At 48.4% G+C, this 20315-nt stretch overlaps 1 protein-coding gene across 1 annotated transcript in view; it reads right to left on the reverse strand.

Moving 5' to 3' along the window:
- Positions 1-20315, reverse strand: part of LOC126535566 (mitochondrial-processing peptidase subunit alpha) — a 254117-nt gene that overhangs the window by 146718 nt on the left and 87084 nt on the right. The window contains exon 7 of the mRNA XM_055073207.1: positions 20022-20114. Within this exon, the coding sequence (XP_054929182.1) occupies positions 20022-20114 (93 nt within the window). The remainder of the gene's footprint in view (positions 1-20021; positions 20115-20315) is intronic.

Raw genomic sequence — 20315 nt, forward strand, 5'->3', positions numbered from 1 at the left:
ATTGAGAGCGGCTCGCAAATTTAGAAAGCTTGGAAAGAAATCTGGTATTTACTATTTATTCATTTGTGCCAAGGAATGCTGCAGGACAAGCTTGCTTGAAACAGGCATAGTCGTTTTTAAAATAATTAATATTACAGTGCAATAGAATGCAGGCCTCATTGCACACGCAGACATTTTTCTTTAAAAAAAAGAAATGCCTTGCATTGAAGACTCCCTGCGAGAAAAGCAGCTACTTTGAACTTACATGAATATTTTATTTTGCATGAAAATGCAGCTTCCACACAGTTTAGTTGTAATGTTCAAATGTGGCATGCACACTGATAAAGGGAAATGTCTCCACTCACTATATTTATGTTTCTGAAATGCCACCTAATTTTCTTACAGAGAACTGCAGAGCTGGACACATTTTTGGGTCTATGGATCTTCCATATGGAAAGCATTGCTCATTGTGGGCAGTCTTTTCAAGCACATTTCATCCAGAGCAGTTAAACAAACAAAAAAAAAAAAAGACACTGACTCGGTTTACGCTCAACCTTTCAATTTCATCCTGGTTCAGTTACAGCTTGAAAAAATAAAAGGTGTGTTCAGATAAGTTCAGCCAGGCATGTCCGGCAACTATGTTTAATTTTGATCAAAACAATATATTTTGCTGCCCGAGTGTCAAGCAAGACAAAACCTATTTTAGTTTTGCAAGAAAAAAATCTGTCTCCATGAATATAATATGGGAGTACCAGGTCAATCAGAAGCATGTTTTGTTAATTTTGTCGTATCTGCAATTTGGTTAGCCTCGAAAGAAAAAGTGTTGTGGGTATGGCTCCAAGTATATTTAGTGATAAAGTAACAGTCTATAGCATCAATTCTAATGAAATATTACCGAGTACGACTGTTATGATGGGGAAGAAAGAAATCTCAAGAACGGAACATTGCTCAATATTGGTTAAAGTCAAAACTTTCTTTTTCTGTGTAAGTGAAGAGTGCCATTTTCAAATCTTTGTCAGCCTGTAGCCATGAAAGTTGTTGAAATTTTAGACAAATGTTGTTGCCCATTGCTGCACTACGGATTCAGGAGAAGCACTCAAGTACAGGCCTATTGTTAAATTAGCAGTATTTTAAAGGAAAGACCATCCTTGATTTTCTTTAAATTTCGCAAGTCCAAGCTCCTGACTTGAACTAATGTAATCTAAAAAAACATGTTGCATCATTTCTTTTGTTTTGGAGAAATGTGACCAAATAAAAAGTACCACTGTTGCGACATAAGGGGATCTCGCATGCTCATCGTGGCAGTCTCCTTTCCCTTATCCCACAAAAATGCTCCAGGATAAAGCGAGGATTGACAAGAGAAAAATTTGGGCTGAGAACACTAGGCACATTCTTGGACAGGAATTGCAAAATCTGTGCATGGGAGCAGTGACAGAACGGTGGAGAATGGTTACATGGTTTTGAGCTCTTCCTCTTGATATCAGACCTTTAATAGCATGCCCTGGATGCAGTTAATTAGAAACAGAATGGAGAGGACGAGAGAACAGCGTTTTTAGCTAAACACAGGGTAGTAACTTGATCAATGAGGGAGTATGCAGCGAAACTTGCAGTGAGACAGTGCCACACTGGGGCACGCATGTGAGCAACACCTCGGGACCTGGCCAGCACCCTCAACTGCCACTTCAGAGTTCCAGCCCGCAGGAGGACTAGTGGCAGCACCAGTCGCTTCCAGCGCAGCACCGCCCACCTCAGAGGCGGCAAGCTTTGCTAGTGGTGCGGCCCCCAATGGGCAGGTGTCAAGTCCGGCATCACTCATAAGGCGGACCACTGCGCCAAACGGAGCGAGGCTGACTCAGGCAGCACCCTGCGTTGCCACACCCGGCCCGTCAACACCGGTGCCCAGGCGGAGTACTCGACGGCGGATTGCACCGGACCGTTACTCCCCTGCGTAGCAGGCACTGTCAACCCGGCTAGGATGGAGGCAGAGCCTCGTACATTGAACTTAGAAGTTTTTCTGCTGGCGACAAACAAACTGAGGGTAAGGGGTGTAGCAAGCATGCGACTCCCCCTCAGGCATAATCTTCGTTAGCTCGCCACGCTCGGTGGCCTGCCAGGCTCAGTTAGGCAACATTGGTCACCGCACCAATAAACACCGGCGAGCATATCTGCTCGGCGGTCAGTCATCGTTCCTCACCACCACGCTGCGGAGCGCTTGTCTAACGGAGGGTGCCTCGAGCTTTCCCTCGTTCACGAACCTGGACGGATCGTGACACCCTCATGACCTAATCTTTGGGCTCGACTTTCTGACGACGCATTCTTCCCTCATCAACTGTTCCACCGGTACGCTGTGCCTAGAGCTTCCTCTTCTTTCAGACGTTCGCCCTGAACAACCGAACACACTCTGCACTACAGCGTTTCTTCGCTTACCTCCAAAAGCCCTAACCTTCGTCGAATTGGCCTCAACGGCAACCGTGCCTGATGGCGAATATATCATTGCACCTATTCGTGATGTCCTCCTGGCGTACGACATCTCTGCACCACACTCCGTCGTAACCCTCGCCGCTAATCACATGTGTCTCCCCGTTATCAATTTTGGCTTGGCGAACCAAGTGTTACCTGAAGGCATAGTGGTGGTCACGCTCCGGTCAGTGACAGACGACCACGTCACTGCTTTTGCAGCAGACGCATCTCCAGATTCTCCTGATTACCCGCAGGATGCCTTGAACCTCAATGGCCCATTACATCCCATGGTCGCTCCAAACCTCGCACCTGACCAAGCAGCCGCTCTATATCGCCTTTTGCTTTCCTACTGCGACATATTTGACACTGCCAATCGACCACTCAGTCAGACATCCCTTGTTAAGCATCGGATCAACAATGGTGATGCTGTTCCCATTCACCGCCCACTGCATTGCGTGTCCACGACAGAGTGGCAAGGTATTCAGCAGGAAGTAAACAAGATGCTCGCCAGAGGCACTGTTGAGCCCTTGTTGAGTCCTTGGGCGTCGCTGGTAGTGCTCGTCAAAAACAAAGATGGCACGTGGCATTTCTGCATTGATTACCGCCACCTAAATCGAATCACTAAAAAGGAAGTTTACCCTTTATCACGAATCGACGACACTCTTGATTGTCCTCACAGTGCCAAATACTTTTCGTCCATCGACCTTCGATCTGGTTATTGGCAGATTTCCGTTGATGAGCAAGACCAAGAAAAGACTGCTTTCGTCACTCCAGATAGCTTCTACCAATTCAAGGTTATGCCGTTCGGTTTATGCAATGGCCCTGCCAGGTTCAAACGGATGATGGACTCTCTGCTTCAACGTATCAAATGGTCAACTTGCCTTTGTTGATGACCTTGATGACGTCCTTGTGCTTTCTCCTACATTTGAGACGCACCTTGAGCGTATTGCAGCTATCCTTGACATCTTCTGCTAGGCTCGACCCCAATTAAACTCATCTAAGTGCCACTGCGGGCACCGACAAATTACAGTGCTAAGCCATCTCATCGATGCTTCCGGAGTACAACCCGACCTGGAAAAGGTTTGAGCAGTAACGGCTTTTCCTGTACCTCAGCCTGTCAAAGAGATCCGGAGTTTTGTGGGGCTCTGTTCTTATTTCAGACGGTTCGTGAAAGATTTCACAGCAATCGCTCGACCACTCCCTGAATTTCTAAAGAAAGGACCATGAAACCGCGACCCATGAAAGGTGTGCCCTTTATGTGGGGTTCTCCTCAGGCTGCCACATTTTGATGCCTGCTCCTGACAACTGCAGAGCGCAACTATTCGATTACCGAGCGCGAATGTCTTGCTCTCGTCTGGGATGTTTCAAAGTGCCGCCCATATTTATATGGCAAGCCCTTCTCATTAATCACACACCATCACATGCTCTGTTGGCTTTCGTCGCTCAAGGATCCCACTGGCAGGCTCGGTCGTTGGGCCCTCCGACTACAAAAATATCCCTACACAGTGACTTACAAGTCAGGACCCCAACACCAGGACGCAGATTGCCTCTCTCGCTGCCCAGTCGAAGACGCGACCTCTACGCCTGATACTGACACCGACGCCTGTGTTCTCTCCGTTTTTCCACTGCTCCATGTCGCCAACGAGCAGCGCCGTGACTCATCCTTGCGTATCATGATTGACCGCCTGGAATCGTCACTTGCCGACAGTTCTCTTTGCTTATTCACACTTCAACCTTCCCCTTTTGCAATAACACCCCTCCCCTTTCCACCGCAGCGTCTTCGGCGCATTTTAATGTGGAATAAACGTGGTTTCATTCGTTCATTCACTTCAAGATGGCTTACTCTACCGCCACAACATTCACCCCGACGGCCCTGTATTACTCCTTGTGATCCCTAAACACCTTTGCTCGGCTGTTTTCCGTGAACTTCACGACCTCCCTACTGCCGGTCACCTGGGTGTGTCATGTACCTACGACCGGATCCACTGACACTTCTTTTGGTGAGGGCTTGCTCGCTCCATTCGAAGATACGTAGCTGTGTGTGAGAAATGCCAGCGACGAAGACACCATTGACGCTCCCTGCTGGGTACCTTCAACCATTCGACATTCCTGCGGAACCATTCTTTCGGGTTGGTTTGGACTTACTTGGCCCTTTCCTCTTTCTACCGCTGGGAACAGGTGGATCGCTGTGGCCACGGATTACGCCACGTGCTACGCCATCACCCGAGTGCTTCCTACAAGCTGTACCACAGATGTCGCCGATTTTCTTCTGTGCGACGTGATTTTATTACATGGAGCTCCACAACAACTTCGCACAGACTGCGGCTGGAAATTCCTATCAAAAGTTATCGCGGACATCCTGCAGTCCTGTGCCACGAGGCACAAGCAATCCACATCATACCATTCACAAACAAATGGCCTCATGGAGCATCTCAATCACACTCTCACAGACATGCTCGTGAAATATGTCTCTTCAGACCACACTGACTGGGACCTTGCTCTCTCGTTTGTCAGATTTGCTTATAATTCTTCACGCCACGACACAGCCAGTTATTCCCCATTTTTCCTTCTGTTCGGCCAAGAACCAGCACTGCCCCTCGACACAACCCTCCCTGTTCACGTGGCACCGAAGAGTGAATATGCACTTGACGCCATCGCCCGCTGTGCCCATGCAAGGGAAATTGCCTGTGACTGCGTTCTGAAATCCCAAGACAGTCAAAGGAATTTGTACGACCGGCGACACCAAGATGTGCAGTTCTATGGTCTCCATCGTGTCAGGTCGGCCTGTCCGAAAAATTGCTGCCTCATTACACAGGCCCGGGTGCTGTGACTCCCGTCACCTACGAGATTGCCCCTGACGCCCCACCTGCTTCTCAGTCCAGTGATATCGTGCACGTTACACGACTGAAGCAGTATGACCCTCCCAGTGATGACATTTAGATGCTCCGGGTCATCGCTTCTGCCGCCGGGGGATTATGCTACATGTGTGTGGTATTTGTTTGTTTGAACTAGGCAGTTGGGTGCCATCACTCCGGAAAAGAGGAGGAAGAACGAACTGGGCTCGTGCTGTGGATCTAACTGGTCAGCGCTGCAACCGGTGTTGTAAATATAACCTGTAAATAGTTGCTCGTCTTACTGACTCGTCCTTGGCGTAACAATATGGCTGCACATTTTCTACGCCACACAAGTTGAGTCTATCGCTATCCGGAAGAAAACGCCACATTTCTTTACTTCATGTAAATGCAGAATAAGCCAAAAACAAGGAAGACGGGATAACAATACTGCTTGAATCGTTTGAATTTTCCTTCGACGTCATCATGGTTACTGAAACCTGGTGTCGCCACGAGTCTGAAGTTCTTTTTTTTACCTAGTTATGCTACCTATTTCTTGAACTGGGGTGATAAGATGGGTGGTGGAGTTATGCTTTTAGTAAAGGGTGTGTTTGAGTGTGAAACAGTTCAGGCTTTCTCTGTCATTACTGACAATTACGAGATGTTGACTGTGAAATGTAGTTCGGGAATTTTTTCTGTGACATACTGCCCTCCTAAATGCAACGTGTCCACCTTTCTTAAGTTTTCGGACACTTTCCTGTCGTGGGCCAATGAAAATGATTACAACCTTACCATCGGAGGTGATATAAGTATTGACATGCTAACTTCCAGCCCCCAATGTCTTGAACTTTGTGATACCATATCTTGGAATCTAACGCATTTACAAATGTTATAAAAGAACTTACTCGATTCCATGTTCATTCCTGCACACTTATTGATGTCTTTATAACTAGTAGTGCTAATGCATCTATTTCTTCTGGTATCCTTAAAACACATATTACTGACCATCTACCTGTATACATAATTTTAAACCAAAAGAAATTTCAATTCAAAGATGCAAAGCCACTGCGTCCACAATTTCGGTACATATGCCTAAGCACTATGGGTATTGTGACACGCTGACGAAGAAGATGTTTTAATCCTGGTCGGAAGAAGACGACGCTCTGGACTTTGTGCGCTGTCTACCATGTTGTCAGCTGCTACAATTATTGTAAATATCTTGCAAATACATGTCTGACTGTTTTTAACCCCGTAACATTTTTGGTGGAGGTTGCGGGATCATTATCAAGATGGATTTATGCAGTGGGCGCTCCTTGGCTGCATCTACAATGCCAGCTCAAGGCGAGGATGCTTCGGGCCCGTCGGCACCCACGCCCACCGTCATTCTAGCACAACCCTGCAATCCAGGAACCTTTTCTGGCCCCGACGACACTGGTGTTGAAGACTGGTTTCAACTATATGAACGGGTGAGCGCCAGCAACCACTGGGACCAGACCATCATGCTCGCTAACGTGATATTTTATCTCGTGGGCACGACACTGTTACGTTTCGCCTACAACGCGCGGTAATGCCGGCGCGGATGCAACGGACGCCGGGGCTTCGTTCAAAGCGGCGGACATTTTGGGCCGTTCGACGCCGCCGCAACGCCTCCCCGCCAAGCGTGTCCAGGCGTGTTTCAGTGCCACGTGTCTTCGTGCGTGCGTGTGTGTGTGTGTGCCCACGCTTGTCAAAGCGCGGCAGCCGGGGAGCGGAGCTCCCCAAGTGAGGTGCCAGGAGGTCTGTCCGTCGGCGGGTTGGCGATGCGTCACTACACTCGGTTCAGCATGTCTCTCGGCTCGACCGTGCGCGCCGTCGCGTGGGCTCATGCTCCGCCGTCGCGTGGGCTCATCCCGTGACCTTCCTTCTGGCCCGCGACGCCGAGAGTATAAGAGCAGCTGCCCCCGGACGCCAGGAGAGAGGCTCCGATTTGTACTGTTGAGTTACGTGCTCTCCCGTCTCTCCACTTCGGTCGACCTGACCGGCCGCTCTTTTGCTATGTTAGAATAAACAAGTTGTTCTGTTACCAGTCTTCTCATGCTTTGCCGGGACCTTCGGATGCTTCCAGTGCCCCAGGCCGCCAGGCCAACGCTACCCTTGGGGCTTGCGACCCATTTGCAATAACGGGCGTCAGCACCGAGACCCCAACAGCTGGTTGCCAGCGGTGAGATCGCGACAACGGAGGCCAGCAGCGAAGAGATGCGGTTGAATGTATGCTGAGCAGCACAACGACCATCCGGGAGCAGTGCAACGAGCCCTGTGTGATGACTGGTTGCCTGCAGCGGAACGACTGCGCTGAAGTCTTGGCTGCGAGGTTTGGTGAGTGCGGGACTTTCTTCTTCTGAGTTTTGCCAGGCTTTTGTTAGTGTTAGAAACAGAGCTGGTAATTGTGGTTGTCGTTGCTGCCGGGTTAGTTTGCGGCAAGACAATAGTAGGCAGTAGAGAAAGCAGCATTCAGAGCAGCCATGGATTTGAAGTCGTTGCGCAAACCGATATTGCTGGAGCTTGCAAGAGAGTTGGGTCTGGATGTCTCAGACAAACTCAGAAAACCAGAACTGCTAAGGGCTATTCTTGAGTTAGAAGCTGAGGATGACAAGCTGTCGGATTGCCTTGAGACCATTGAGGAGCGGGCAAAAAGACATGAGCGCGAACTTATAGAACAGAAAGAAAAAGAAGAGCGCGAACACGCTTTGGAAATGAAGCGTCTCGAGGTAGAGATGGAACGCGCTCGTAATGGAAGTCAGGCACACGGTGCAGGAGAACGAGTATTGTTCAAAATGACTGACCTGATGCGGCCGTTTAAGCTTGGAGAGGACATTGGTTTGTTCCTGGTTAACTTTGAGCGAACGTGCGAGAAGCAGGGGTTCTCTCGGGAAACGTGGCCACAGCGCTTGCTCACTTTGCTACCCGGCGAGGCGGCCGACGTAGTCGCTCGCTTGGAGAGAGAGGAGGCAGAGGATTTCGACAAAGTGAAATCGAGTCTGCTAAAAAAGTACAGGCTGTCAGCGGAGGCGTTCCGTCGGAAGTTTCGGGAAAATGAGAAAGGCAAAAGTGAGTCATATACAGAGTTTGCGTACAGGCTTATGTCAAACATGCAGGAGTGGCTCAAAGAAGAGAAAGCGTTTGGTGACCACGAGAAAGTTCTGCAGTGTTTCGGGCTAGAACAGTTTTATAGTCGGTTACCTGAGAACGTGCGGTACTGGGTCTTGGATAGGCCAGACGTTAGTACGGTGGCTAGAGCCGCTGAGCTAGCCGAGGAGTTTGTGACGCGTCGGGCTCGCGGAGCTAAGGACGGTCAAAAGGGTGAATTTGGCTCCAAGTTTGAGAGGCCGAAGTTCACACCCATGAGAGCAAAGGGGGACACACGTAGTTCGGATGCGAGTGAAAGCAGTCCGACCGAACGTAAGGAGACGGCGGCAACCGAAGCCGAACGCAGAAAGCGGTTCGAGACGAGGCAAGCGCGCGTGTGTTATACGTGCCAGAAGCCGGGTCACTTTTCGGCGCAGTGTCCGACCGAACGTGAGGAGACGGCGGCAGCCGAAGCCGAACGCAGAAAGCGGTTCGAGATGAGGCAAGTGCGCGTGTGTTATACGTGTCAGAAGCCGGGTCACTTTTCGGCGCAGTGTCCAGAAACAAAACCAAAAGTCGTGTTTTTGTCTTTATGCAGCACTGACGAGAACATGAAGCTTCTCGAGCCTTACATGCGAGACCTCCTCGTGAACGGGAAAGAGTGCCGAGTGCTTCGCGATTCCGCAGCTACGATGGATGTCGTTCACCCCTCTTACGTAGAACCCGATATGTTCACGGGCGAGTGCGCATGGATCAAGCAAGCAGTGGAAGCTCATAGCGTGTGTCTGCCGGTAGCAAAAGTGCTTATTGAAGGACCTTTCGGAGCACTTGAGACGGAGGCCGCAGTGTCATCTATGCTGCCCCCCCAGTACCCGTACCTATTTTCGAACAGGTCCGATCACCTCCTGCGCGAGAAGGGGCTTTTGTTTGGTGAGGCTAGCGTTCAGGCCTTAACCAGATCGAAGGTTTGGGAGCTCGCTGCAAAGGCGGTAGTTGCGGGACCGACGTCGAACGATGAGAAAGGGTCAGAGGCGCAGCAAGCTGGTATTCAGAGCACGCCCGAACTGAATAAAATTGAGCCTGTAGCGTTAAAGGCACCAGATACTGGAGAGGAAATTCCCGATGCGGGAAAGTTAGAAGAGCTTCCGGTCGAGCTTCCGGGACTAGGCTCAGTGACGAACAGGAAAGACACCGATCAAGTCATTAGTGACTTAATAAGTAAAGCATCGCTGTCGCCTGAGCAGAAAACCGAACTACACCAGCTCTTACAAGAGTTTCAAGGTCTGTTCTCTGAGAGGCCTGGTAGGACTTCTGTCCTTACTCATGACATAGAACTTACCTCCCCAGAGCCAGTACGATCCAAGGCGTACCGGGTGTCACCCCGCCAGAGCGATATTATGGAGGCTGAGGTAAAGAAAATGCTACAGCTCGGTGTTATTGAAGCGGGTGAGAGTGATTATACCTCCCCTTTGATTTTAGTTGAGGTACCGGGCAAGGAACCTCGTCCTTGCGTCGACTACCGCAGGCTTAATTCCATCACTAAGGATCAAATTTATCCGATCCCTAACATCGAGGAGCGCCTTGAGAGAGTGAGTAGCGCTCAGTTTATTTCCACCCTAGATCTTGTCAGGGGTTATTGGCAGGTTCCACTTACAGAAGAGGCTAGTAGGTATGCGGCATTCATTTCACCAATGGGGACATTCCGTCCTAAAGTTTTGAGTTTTGGTTTGAAGAACGCGCCATACTGCTTTTCAAGCCTCATGGATAAAGTGTTGCGGGGACAGCAAGAATTCGCTTTACCGTATCTAGACGACGTAGCGATATTCTCCGCATCCTGGCCTGAGCATATGGCGCACTTGCGGGCAGTGCTAACCCGCCTGCACGATGCGGGCTTGACAGTCAAGGCTCCCAAGTGCCAGTTAGCACAGGCCGAGGTTGTCTACCTCGGACACGTGATTGGTCGGGGTCGTCGCCGCCCCTCTGAAATAAAGGTGGCCGCTGTGCGAGACTTCCCGCAACCGCGCACGAAGACCGATATTCGGTCGTTCTTAGGTGTCGCCGGCTACTATCAGAGGTACATCCCCAGGTACTCTGATATCGCGGCTCCCTTGACGGATGCTCTAAGAAAGACAGAGCCGCAAACAGTCGTCTGGGATGAGACAAAGGAAAGAGCTTTTAGCGCCCTAAAGAGCGCCCTAACAAGCCAGCCTGTGCTACGATCGCCCGACTACACAAAAGGGTTCGTTGTTCAGTGTGATGCTAGTGAGCGAGGCATGGGCGTTGTACTGTGCCAACGGGAAAATGGAGAAGTAGAACACCCCGTCCTGTATGCTAGTCGTAAGCTGACGAGTCGTGAGCAGGCGTATAGCGCCACCGAGAAAGAGTGTGCGTGTATCGTGTGGGCCGTTCAGAAATTGTCATGTTACCTAGCCGGCTCGAGGTTTATCATTGAAACGGATCACTGCCCTCTCCAATGGCTGCAGACCATCTCTCCCAAAAATGGCCGCCTCCTGCGCTGGAGCCTCGCTTTGCAACAATATTCCTTTGAGGTGCGTTACAAAAAGGGGAGTCTCAACGGTAACGCCGATGGCTTAAGTCGAAGCCCCTAACGTGGGAATCAGCCTCAAAATTGCTTGTTACGGATGTTTTTCTTCCTGAGGCAGGATTTTTTTTAACTTATTGCTTTTGTGTAGTGTTTCAAAGTGATGATGTGCTTTCTAGTGCAATTTTCCGATTTGTGGACGCGTTCTGAGTGCTGCTAAACTACTGTAAGGAACTAGGCAGCAGTATAAAAGGGGAAAGAGCCTGGCAGGGCTTAGTGAGGGTTGTGCCGTGCTTGCTGACTGAGCGGTTGACTTTCAGGCGTGGTTCTAACGCTTGCCGGAAACGAGAACAAAAATGTCAACTCTCCCGAAGTCACTTTGCAGTGTCCTGTGTGAACCTGAACGTGAGAACGAGGCCTTCTCTGTGCGCTGCGCTCAAGAAACGCCAACGGACGCCCGACTTCGGTTATGAGCATCATCGAGCGACATCCCTCCGGACAGCGGATGCAGTCCCCTGACCATCGGGATCTCCTTCCCCCGGCGGGGCGGTCTGTTACGTTTCGCCTACAACGCGCGGTAATGCCGGCGCGGATGCAACGGACGCCGGGGCTTCGTTCAAAGCGGCGGACATTTTGGGCCGTTCGACGCCGCCGCAACGCCTCCCCGCCAAGCGTGTCCAGGCGTGTTTCAGTGCCACGTGTCTTCGTGCGTGCGTGTGTGTGTGTGTGCCCACGCTTGTCAAAGCGCGGCAGCCGGGGAGCGGAGCTCCCCAAGTGAGGTGCCAGGAGGTCTGTCCGTCGGCGGGTTGGCGATGCGTCACTACACTCGGTTCAGCATGTCTCTCGGCTCGACCGTGCGCGCCGTCGCGTGGGCTCATGCTCCGCCGTCGCGTGGGCTCATCCCGTGACCTTCCTTCTGGCCCGCGACGCCGAGAGTATAAGAGCAGCTGCCCCCGGACGCCAGGAGAGAGGCTCCGATTTGTACTGTTGAGTTACGTGCTCTCCCGTCTCTCCATTTCGGTCGACCTGACCGGCCGCTCTTTTGCTATGTTAGAATAAACAAGTTGTTCTGTTACCAGTCTTCTCATGCTTTGCCGGGACCTTCGGATGCTTCCAGTGCCCCAGGCCGCCAGGCCAACGCTACCCTTGGGGCTTGCGACCCATTTGCAATAACGGGCGTCAGCACCGAGACCCCAACAACACGCATCTGGTTTCAGACTCACGAGGAGGAACTTACCAGCTGGGACATTTGTAAACAGAAGCTCAAAGATTTGTTTGGCAAGCCTGTTATACGTCAGCGCGCCGCCCAAAAAGACCCCGCTTCGCGTGTCCAGACGTGCACTGAATCCTACCTCACGTACATCCAGGACGTGCTCACTCTGTGCCACAAAATGGATCTGAAGATGTCCGAACCTGATAAGGTTGCGCATGTCATTAAGGGCATAGCAGATGATGCCTTCCATCTCCTTGTGTTCAAGAATTCTTCCACTGTGCAAGCCATTATTATCAAATGCCAGCGGTTTGAAGAAGCCAAGAGTCGCCGCATTGCCCAGCCATTTCCCCGCCTTCGCAACATGGCTGCTACGTCCACCTGCGAAGACCTCCGCATCTCCGCCTACGTCCAATCGCTCTGATGTCATTCTACATACCATCTGACGTGAAATAGAAGCCTCATCTCCTGTCACGACCCCAACCCATGGTCCCGACAATTGGCAGGTGACCATCTCATTGATCCAGTTCGTCGTGCGCCAATAATTGGCCAACGTTGGCTTGACCAACGTCTGCTCAGTTAATCGGCCTGACTACACTCCGTCTAGCACTGCCATATGCACCCACAGCCTGAATGCCCCAACGCGGTATCGCAATCCGGCCAAATGGCGTACTCCAGAGGACAGGCCTATATGCTTCACTTGTCGCCGTATCGGCCATATTTCACATCACTGCCGGCTTTTGTGGAATTCGACTCCCTGGTCCTACCACCCATCCCAAGACCCTCATGCTGCTCCTCGGTTCCCCCCCGCAAACGCACCCAGTAAATTCTGGGGAAGACTTCTCTGCCTACCCGCTCTAGCCGCTCTCCTTCCCCACGTCACCGCTCCTCCCAATCGCCTGCGCCTCGCCGATCACCGTCCCCTAGCTCCTTCCGGCGCACCCTTCCGGAAAACTAACGGGTGCAGCACCTGGAGGTGATGCTGCCAAACCGACCCGACGCAGAAATCCTCTTCTGGCCCTGCCCACACATCGGAACCTCATTAAAGTAAACGTGGATGGTGTACCTGTTACGGCTCTTATTGACACTGGCGCGCACGTATCTGTTATGAATGCTCAGCTTCGGAACCGTCTCAAGAAAGTCCTCACTCCTGCCCCGTCGCCGACGGTGGAACACCAGCCGTTATTGGCATGTGTCCGGCTCGCGTGAGTGTCGCCGGACATCATACTTCTGTTTTATTTTATGTTCTAGAGCACTGGGCCCTCACGACCTCATCATGGGCCTTGACTTTCTGTCTACACATTCCGCTTTGATAGAATGTTCTGCTGAAGTTGTGCAACTCTCTCTACCTGCCGCTATTGACCCTCCCGATAGTGCTCCGATACGGCTATGTTCCACAGAGCATATTCGCCTCTCTCACCGTGCCGTTACCTGCATAGGTGTCTCCCCCGTTCCACCTGTACCAGACGGTGACTACATCGTATCCCCTAATCAGGATGTCCTGCTCTTGCATAACGTCGCTTTTCAACACACCGTCACTACCATTTCGGACAACACGTCCTGCTTTCCGCTTGTGTACTTTGGACTCTGTACACAAGTACTTCCGCGCGGAATATCCCTGGCGCAATTAACGCCAGCCAGATACTACCACATTTCAGCTTTAACTTGTGACAGCTCCTCGTGTTCAATGCTGGCTTCGCCCCCTGTCCCTTCAGACTTGAATGCCTTAAAAAAAAATGATTGCTCCCGATCTTCCGCCCCAGCGTGCTCAAGAACTACGTTGCCTCCTTGCCTCATACTGGGACATATTCGACCTTGGAGAGCGCCCTCTAGAACAAACATCTCTCGTAAAACATCGAATAAACACCGGTGATGCGAGCCCGATCCATCGGCTACCCTACCGCGTCTCGCCTACTGAGCGACATATCATCCAACATGAAGTTGACAAGATGCTTTCTCGAGACATCATCGAACCTTCTTGCAACCCATGGGCACCTCAACAAGGTAACCAAGAGGGACGTCTATCCGCTACCATGCACTGACGATGCCCTGGATTGCCTGCATGGAGCACAATATTTTTCGTCCATCGACCTTCGCTCCGGCTACTGGCAAATTGCCGTCGATGACATGGACAGCGAGAAGACAGCTTTTATTACTTCCGATGGCCTGTATCAGTTCAAAGTATGCCCCGGCCACATTTGAACGAATGATGGACGCCCTCCTACATGGTTTCAAGTGGTCCATCTGCCTCGTTACCTGGACGACGTGATCGTTTTTCGCCGACTTTTGCAACACACCTCGAACGCCTATCGACGATCCTATCTGTTTTCAGTCAGGCCGGGCTACAACTAAATTCGTCTAAGTGCCACTTCGGTCGTCGGGAAATTTCCGTGCTCGGGCATCTCGTCGATTCTTCTGGTGTACGCCCTGATCACGATAAAATACGGGCAGTGAAAGACTTTCCCATGCCAACATGTGCCAAGGATGTTCGCAGCTTCTTGGGCCTTTGCTCCTACTTCCATCGGTTTGTCTTAAATTTTGCGAACGCTGCACACCCTCTCAATCAGCTCAAGAAAGACGCTGCATTCATTTGGGGCCCTGAGCAAGCACTGAGCTGATTGGGCTGCTTACGTCCCCGCCCATTCTCGCTCACTTTGATGTGTCAGCTCCAACAGAAGTCCGTAAAGATACCAGTGGCCACGGTATTGGCGCTATCTTGGCACAGAAACAACAAGGGCGAGAACGTGTTATTGCCTACGCCAGTTGCCTTCTTTCCTCTGCTGAGCGCAATTATTATTATTCCATCACTGAATGCGAGTGCCTGGCTCTCGTTTGGGCAGTGGGTAAATTCCGCCTCTATTTGTACGGCCGCCAGTTCACAGTCATCACTGATCACCACGCTCTTTGTTGGCTTTCGTCTCTCAAAGATCCTTCAGAGCGCCTTGGCCGCTGGACTCTGCACCTTCAAGAATACAACTATTCAGTTGTATACAAGACCGGCCAGTTACATCAAGAGGCGGACTGCTTGTCGCGCCATCCTGTCAACCCTCCTGACGTTTCTGCGGCCGGCATACCTGTCACCGTTCTCTCTCTCTGGCTGCTTTTCATGATATTGGAGCCGAACAACGTCGGGACGCCTCCTTACAAGACCTTATTCAACGGCTCACTTCAACGACGCCCGATCCTTCACTTCGCATGTTCGAACTCCAAAGATGGTATATTGTACCGCTCTAACATGCGCCTGGACGGCCCTGCCCGAATCTTCATTGTGCCGGAGCATCTGCGCCAGACTGTTCTCGCCTAGCTTCATGATGTACCGACTGCAGGTCACCTTGGCGTGTCACGGACTTATGACCGCGTTCGTCGGCACTTCTTTTGGCCTGGTCTATACCATGACGTCTGCCGTTATGTCGCTGCGTGTGACCTTTGTCAACGACGCAGAAAGCTGACCACACTCCCTGCTTGTCACCTTCAACCACTTGACGTACCATCAGAACCATTCTTCCGTGTAGGTGTTGATCTTTTAGGCCCTTTTCCTATGTCTGCTTCGGGAAACAAGTGGATTGCTGTAGCAACAGACTACACCACCCGATACGCAATTACACGGGCTCTTCCGACAAGCTGCGCAACCGATGTCGCCGACTTCCTCCTAGAGAACGTCATCCTTCACCACGGCGCCCCCCGACAGCTCCTCACCGACCGAGGTCATTACTTTCTTTCGAAAGTTGTCAATGACATTCTATGCTGTAAATATACGTCCGACTGTTTTTAACCCCGTAACAGTATGTTTACTGCTTATATGTCTAAGATAAAATCGGACGCCATTTTCTGTGAAAACTATGCAGACACAGCGTATAATATCTTTACTGAAACTTTTATAGAAGCCTATAACAAGTGCTTTCCATTCAAAACAAAAAAGTGGCCACGCAAGGCACGAAAACCTTGGATTACTTCAGAGTGCCTTAAAGCTATAAAATTAAAACATACACTTTACTAGCGCTTTTTAAAATCGAGGGACAAGGAAGACTAAGGTGTTTAGAAAACACAGGAATACTACAAGTTCTCTCTTAACGAAAAGCAAACTCGAATATTTCAGTAATCTCTTCGACCCTGAAAAAACCAAAACATCTGAGCCCATCTGGAAAAAGTTAAACATGTTGCTTAATCCATGCTCAGATGGCAGCACATACCCGATTAAACTTACAGTGGACAACCAGATCCTCACTGGTGCGGACCTTGCCAAAGCTTTTAATAAATTCTTTACCTCCATAGGAGAGAGCTCACATGACAATAATTTCACCCGTTTCATGGGCTCGCAAATAAGCGAAAGTGCATTTCTGTTTCCGGTAACTATACAGGAGGTTACGGCTCATTTCATGTTCCTGAACAACAGCAGTTGTTGTGACACTGACAGCCTGAAAATTCGGCCAATTAAACATGTTATTCATATTGTATCTATAGGTCTTGGAATATATAATTATTTTAATTTTTTCATTAGGCACTTTTCCTAGGCATTTTCAGATAGCCAAAGTTTGTTATTTTCAAGGGTGGAAACAAGAATAACATATGAAATTATATACCCATTTTCATACTGCCAGTTTTTTCTAAATTGAAAAACTCATACACAAATGGATAGTTTCATTCTTAACCAAGCACCACATTATGAAGCCTTTTCAGTTTGGTTTCACAAAGCTGCGTTCAACAGAAACTGCTCTACCAACGCAAAAAGAAATCATACTCGATGCATTCGGGAAGAAAACATATACACTTGTAATTTTCGTTGACTTCTCGAAATCCTTCGATAGAATTAACCACATTACACTAATTAAAAAACTAGACCACTATGGTTTCCAGGTTAACTTTTTAAATGTCATAAAATAATATTTGAAACACTGACAGCAAAACGTTAAAATTAATGGCTGTGTGTCCAGTTTTAAAGGATTATCAAATGGCGTGCCCCAAAGTAGTATCCTGGGTCCGCTACTTTTCAATATCTATGTAAATGACTTGGTGAACTTCGATAATAGCACAAATTTCATTATTTACGCAGATGATACAAGTTTATTTTTTAAGGACTGCGATTTGCATAAACTTGTAGGTAAAGCAAACGGTGTCTTGGAGTTACTGAACACATGGAGCATAAGCAATTCGTTAATTTTAAACGCCTCTAAAATAAAATCAGTACTCTTTCCTGCCAAAAATATGCCCATAAACTGCGATTTGAGCCTAACGATTGGCCCGAAAACAATTAAAACTGAACCTATAGTGATTTTTCACACAAATATGCTATGGGACAATCATGCTGAGCTTGTTCACTTCAAGCTTTCTCGCATCATAGGTGTCCTATCGCGCCTGCATTTTCTTTTGCCGCAAGGAACTAAACTTTTATTATATAACTCTATTTTTATCTACACTAAGTTATTGCTATCTAGTATGGGGCACCATGATGGAAAAGAACTTAAGAAGAATATGCAGACTACAGAAGAAAGCTGTTCGTATAATTTCAGATGCTCCAGGCGATGCACACTCAAAACCGATTTTCGAAGCCCTAAATTTACAATTAATGCCTGGCATTTACAATTTGATTTTACTTAAGCGATATTGTACTAGCCCAAAAAAATCATGATTCTTTTCTAATAGACTTAGTGCATTTAACACCACACACTTGCCATTATAGCACGCAAGCCACTGATGATCGAAAAATCCGTCACACATGTACCAAGTATGGTTGCCAAATGATGAACTATTTACTGCCACTAACACTAAACAGATTTATACATAAGTGAATGTTACCATTGTTTTTCTCCAAACATCCTTTCTTTATGTGCATTTAAAATGCAATCAATACAATACTGAGGCATGTCTTGCCATTGTATAAATACTCATGATTTCAAGTTGCCGTTTGCTATGTGTTAAATGGTGTGAAAGCCTTCGTCAAGCCTTGATGGCTTTTTGCTTTCACCCCAAAGCATCACTGTTGTGACTGTTGTATTGTCTTTTCTGGTGCTGAAATAAACTGATTTGATTTGACTGTCAGACCATTGTCGTCATGCCGTCATAGTCGTGCTATCGTCATACCAGCTTCATCATGCCATCATCGTCACACCAACATTATCATACAGGTTCTATGCTAGAGTCGTCATTACACTATTGTCATTATACATAAGTAATTTCATGAATTTTCAGTGCTCTTAAGAAATAGGAAAAATGAAGAGAAGAGGAAAGATGAAAGGACAGGTAGGATGCTATCCTTTCACTTTTCCTCTTCTCTTAATTTTTCCTATTTCTTTAAAGCGCTTGAAATGCAGGAAATCTTGATATTCCAACTAGCCCCGCTTTAAGTACATAATCTCACAATCATTCCATTATTTTCAGGTCACGGCGTCATCATCACTGCGTCGTCCTCATACATTTGTCGTCACGTATTCGTTGCCATACAGTCGTCATGATGCCGTCGTGGTCATTACATTTGCGTCAATGTAACTTCAACATCTGACTCTCATCATGCTGTCATCATAAGAAATCATCATCATACAATCGTCATCATACCATTGTCATCATGCCATGGTCATCACGCTGTTGTTTCACCATCACCACTTCAGTAACATCATCAGGTCGTCATCATACCACCTTCATCGATCCATCAACATCATTCATTGCTCATCATTCTATTGTAATCATGCTGTCATCCTGAAATCGGATTATGCTGCCACTGTCATATCATCATCGGCATTGTGTCAACGTCAGACAGATGCTATCATGCATCAGTTGCCTTACAGTCGCTGTCATACCGCCATGGTCGTGCCAATGTCATTACGCACCTTCTTCTTCCAGTTGTCAACATATCGCCGTCATCACCTCATCGTCACCATACAGTCGTCATCCAACTGTTGTCATTAAATATTGTCATAATTCAGGAATCAACACTTCACTGTCGTCATGCTGCTGTCATTATACCATCTTTGTTGTCCCAACAACAACATTCCTTCTTCCTCATTCCATCGTCATTGCATTGGCATCGTACCATAGTCGTCATGCCACCATGCTCATAGGTGACCTTGGCAAATGAGTGCCACAGTAAAAAGGGATGATCTCGAAGTATGTGGCATACAGCCGAAGCAACCAAAGCCTTAGAATTAGCACTACACATGTTAAATAAACATCACTTCAGGAATACGGTCTGTCACTACATTGCTCGAACACTATTCACATTACCGTCGACAGTCACTGTCAGATGAATTCGGTAATAATTTTTTTTCCATCAAGGTTTAACAGCTTCACTCAGAAGGCCACTCTCAGTTATGCCTGGAATCCCCAAAAGTTTGGCGTAATGACTTGTGGTGGACAATGAATGCCGCAGGAATCCCTTGGCCACTGTGAAGACTGACTGAAAGCAACAGTTAAATTGGTGTGCCTTGTTTTTTGTTTCCAATAAAGGGGAAGCCTTATTAGTTTTTATAATTTGAAAAATATTTGACCCAATTTGCACTTGCTTTTAATTATCCAAATGTGCTTATAAACTAAAAGTTTCATATTCATACACTCCTAATTAAAACACATTTTTGAATGGTCATAAAATATACCCCTAACTGGATGGTGTCTTGAACCATGACACAGGCTATTTTTGTATGCAAGATTTGCAAGATTTACAAAATTGAGGTGCATATGGGCACATCTGGTCTAAACAAAAGCCTGTCTAACTTTCTGTCACGAGAAAATAATAATGCCTACAGTAAGGGGTTAAAACATAGCAAAAGGACAGAGGTCAAGAAGATGGGAATAAGAAAATGACTTGAGCACCAGCTTCTGGAAGCATACCTAATTTAAAAGAATCACAGTGCACACTGCTGCCAGTGCGAGTATCCGAATACAAAGAGAGAGTAGAGTGACTCACAGCATGGATCATCTCAAAGAGCAGCTGCTCCTGGTCTGGTTTGCTGTCAATGTCCTCTAGCTCAAACTGGATGGTCTGCCGGCTCCTCTCGATCTGCATCAGGTAGGTAGAGAGTGCAACTGATGATCCCCAAGAGAAAACAAAGTTGCAGAGAAATACCAAACCACACATTAATGACACAGCATCTCCTCCTTCAATTTTCCTTTCTCTTCGCCTGCTTTCGGAAGCCACACTCAATGAACAGAGCGCCAACAACTGTCCCCTCTGCAGGCATACAATGCAGTGCATGCAAAA

Source organism: Dermacentor andersoni, chromosome 7 (assembly GCF_023375885.2).
Source record: "Dermacentor andersoni chromosome 7, qqDerAnde1_hic_scaffold, whole genome shotgun sequence".
Taxonomy (NCBI): Eukaryota; Metazoa; Arthropoda; class Arachnida; order Ixodida; family Ixodidae; genus Dermacentor; species Dermacentor andersoni.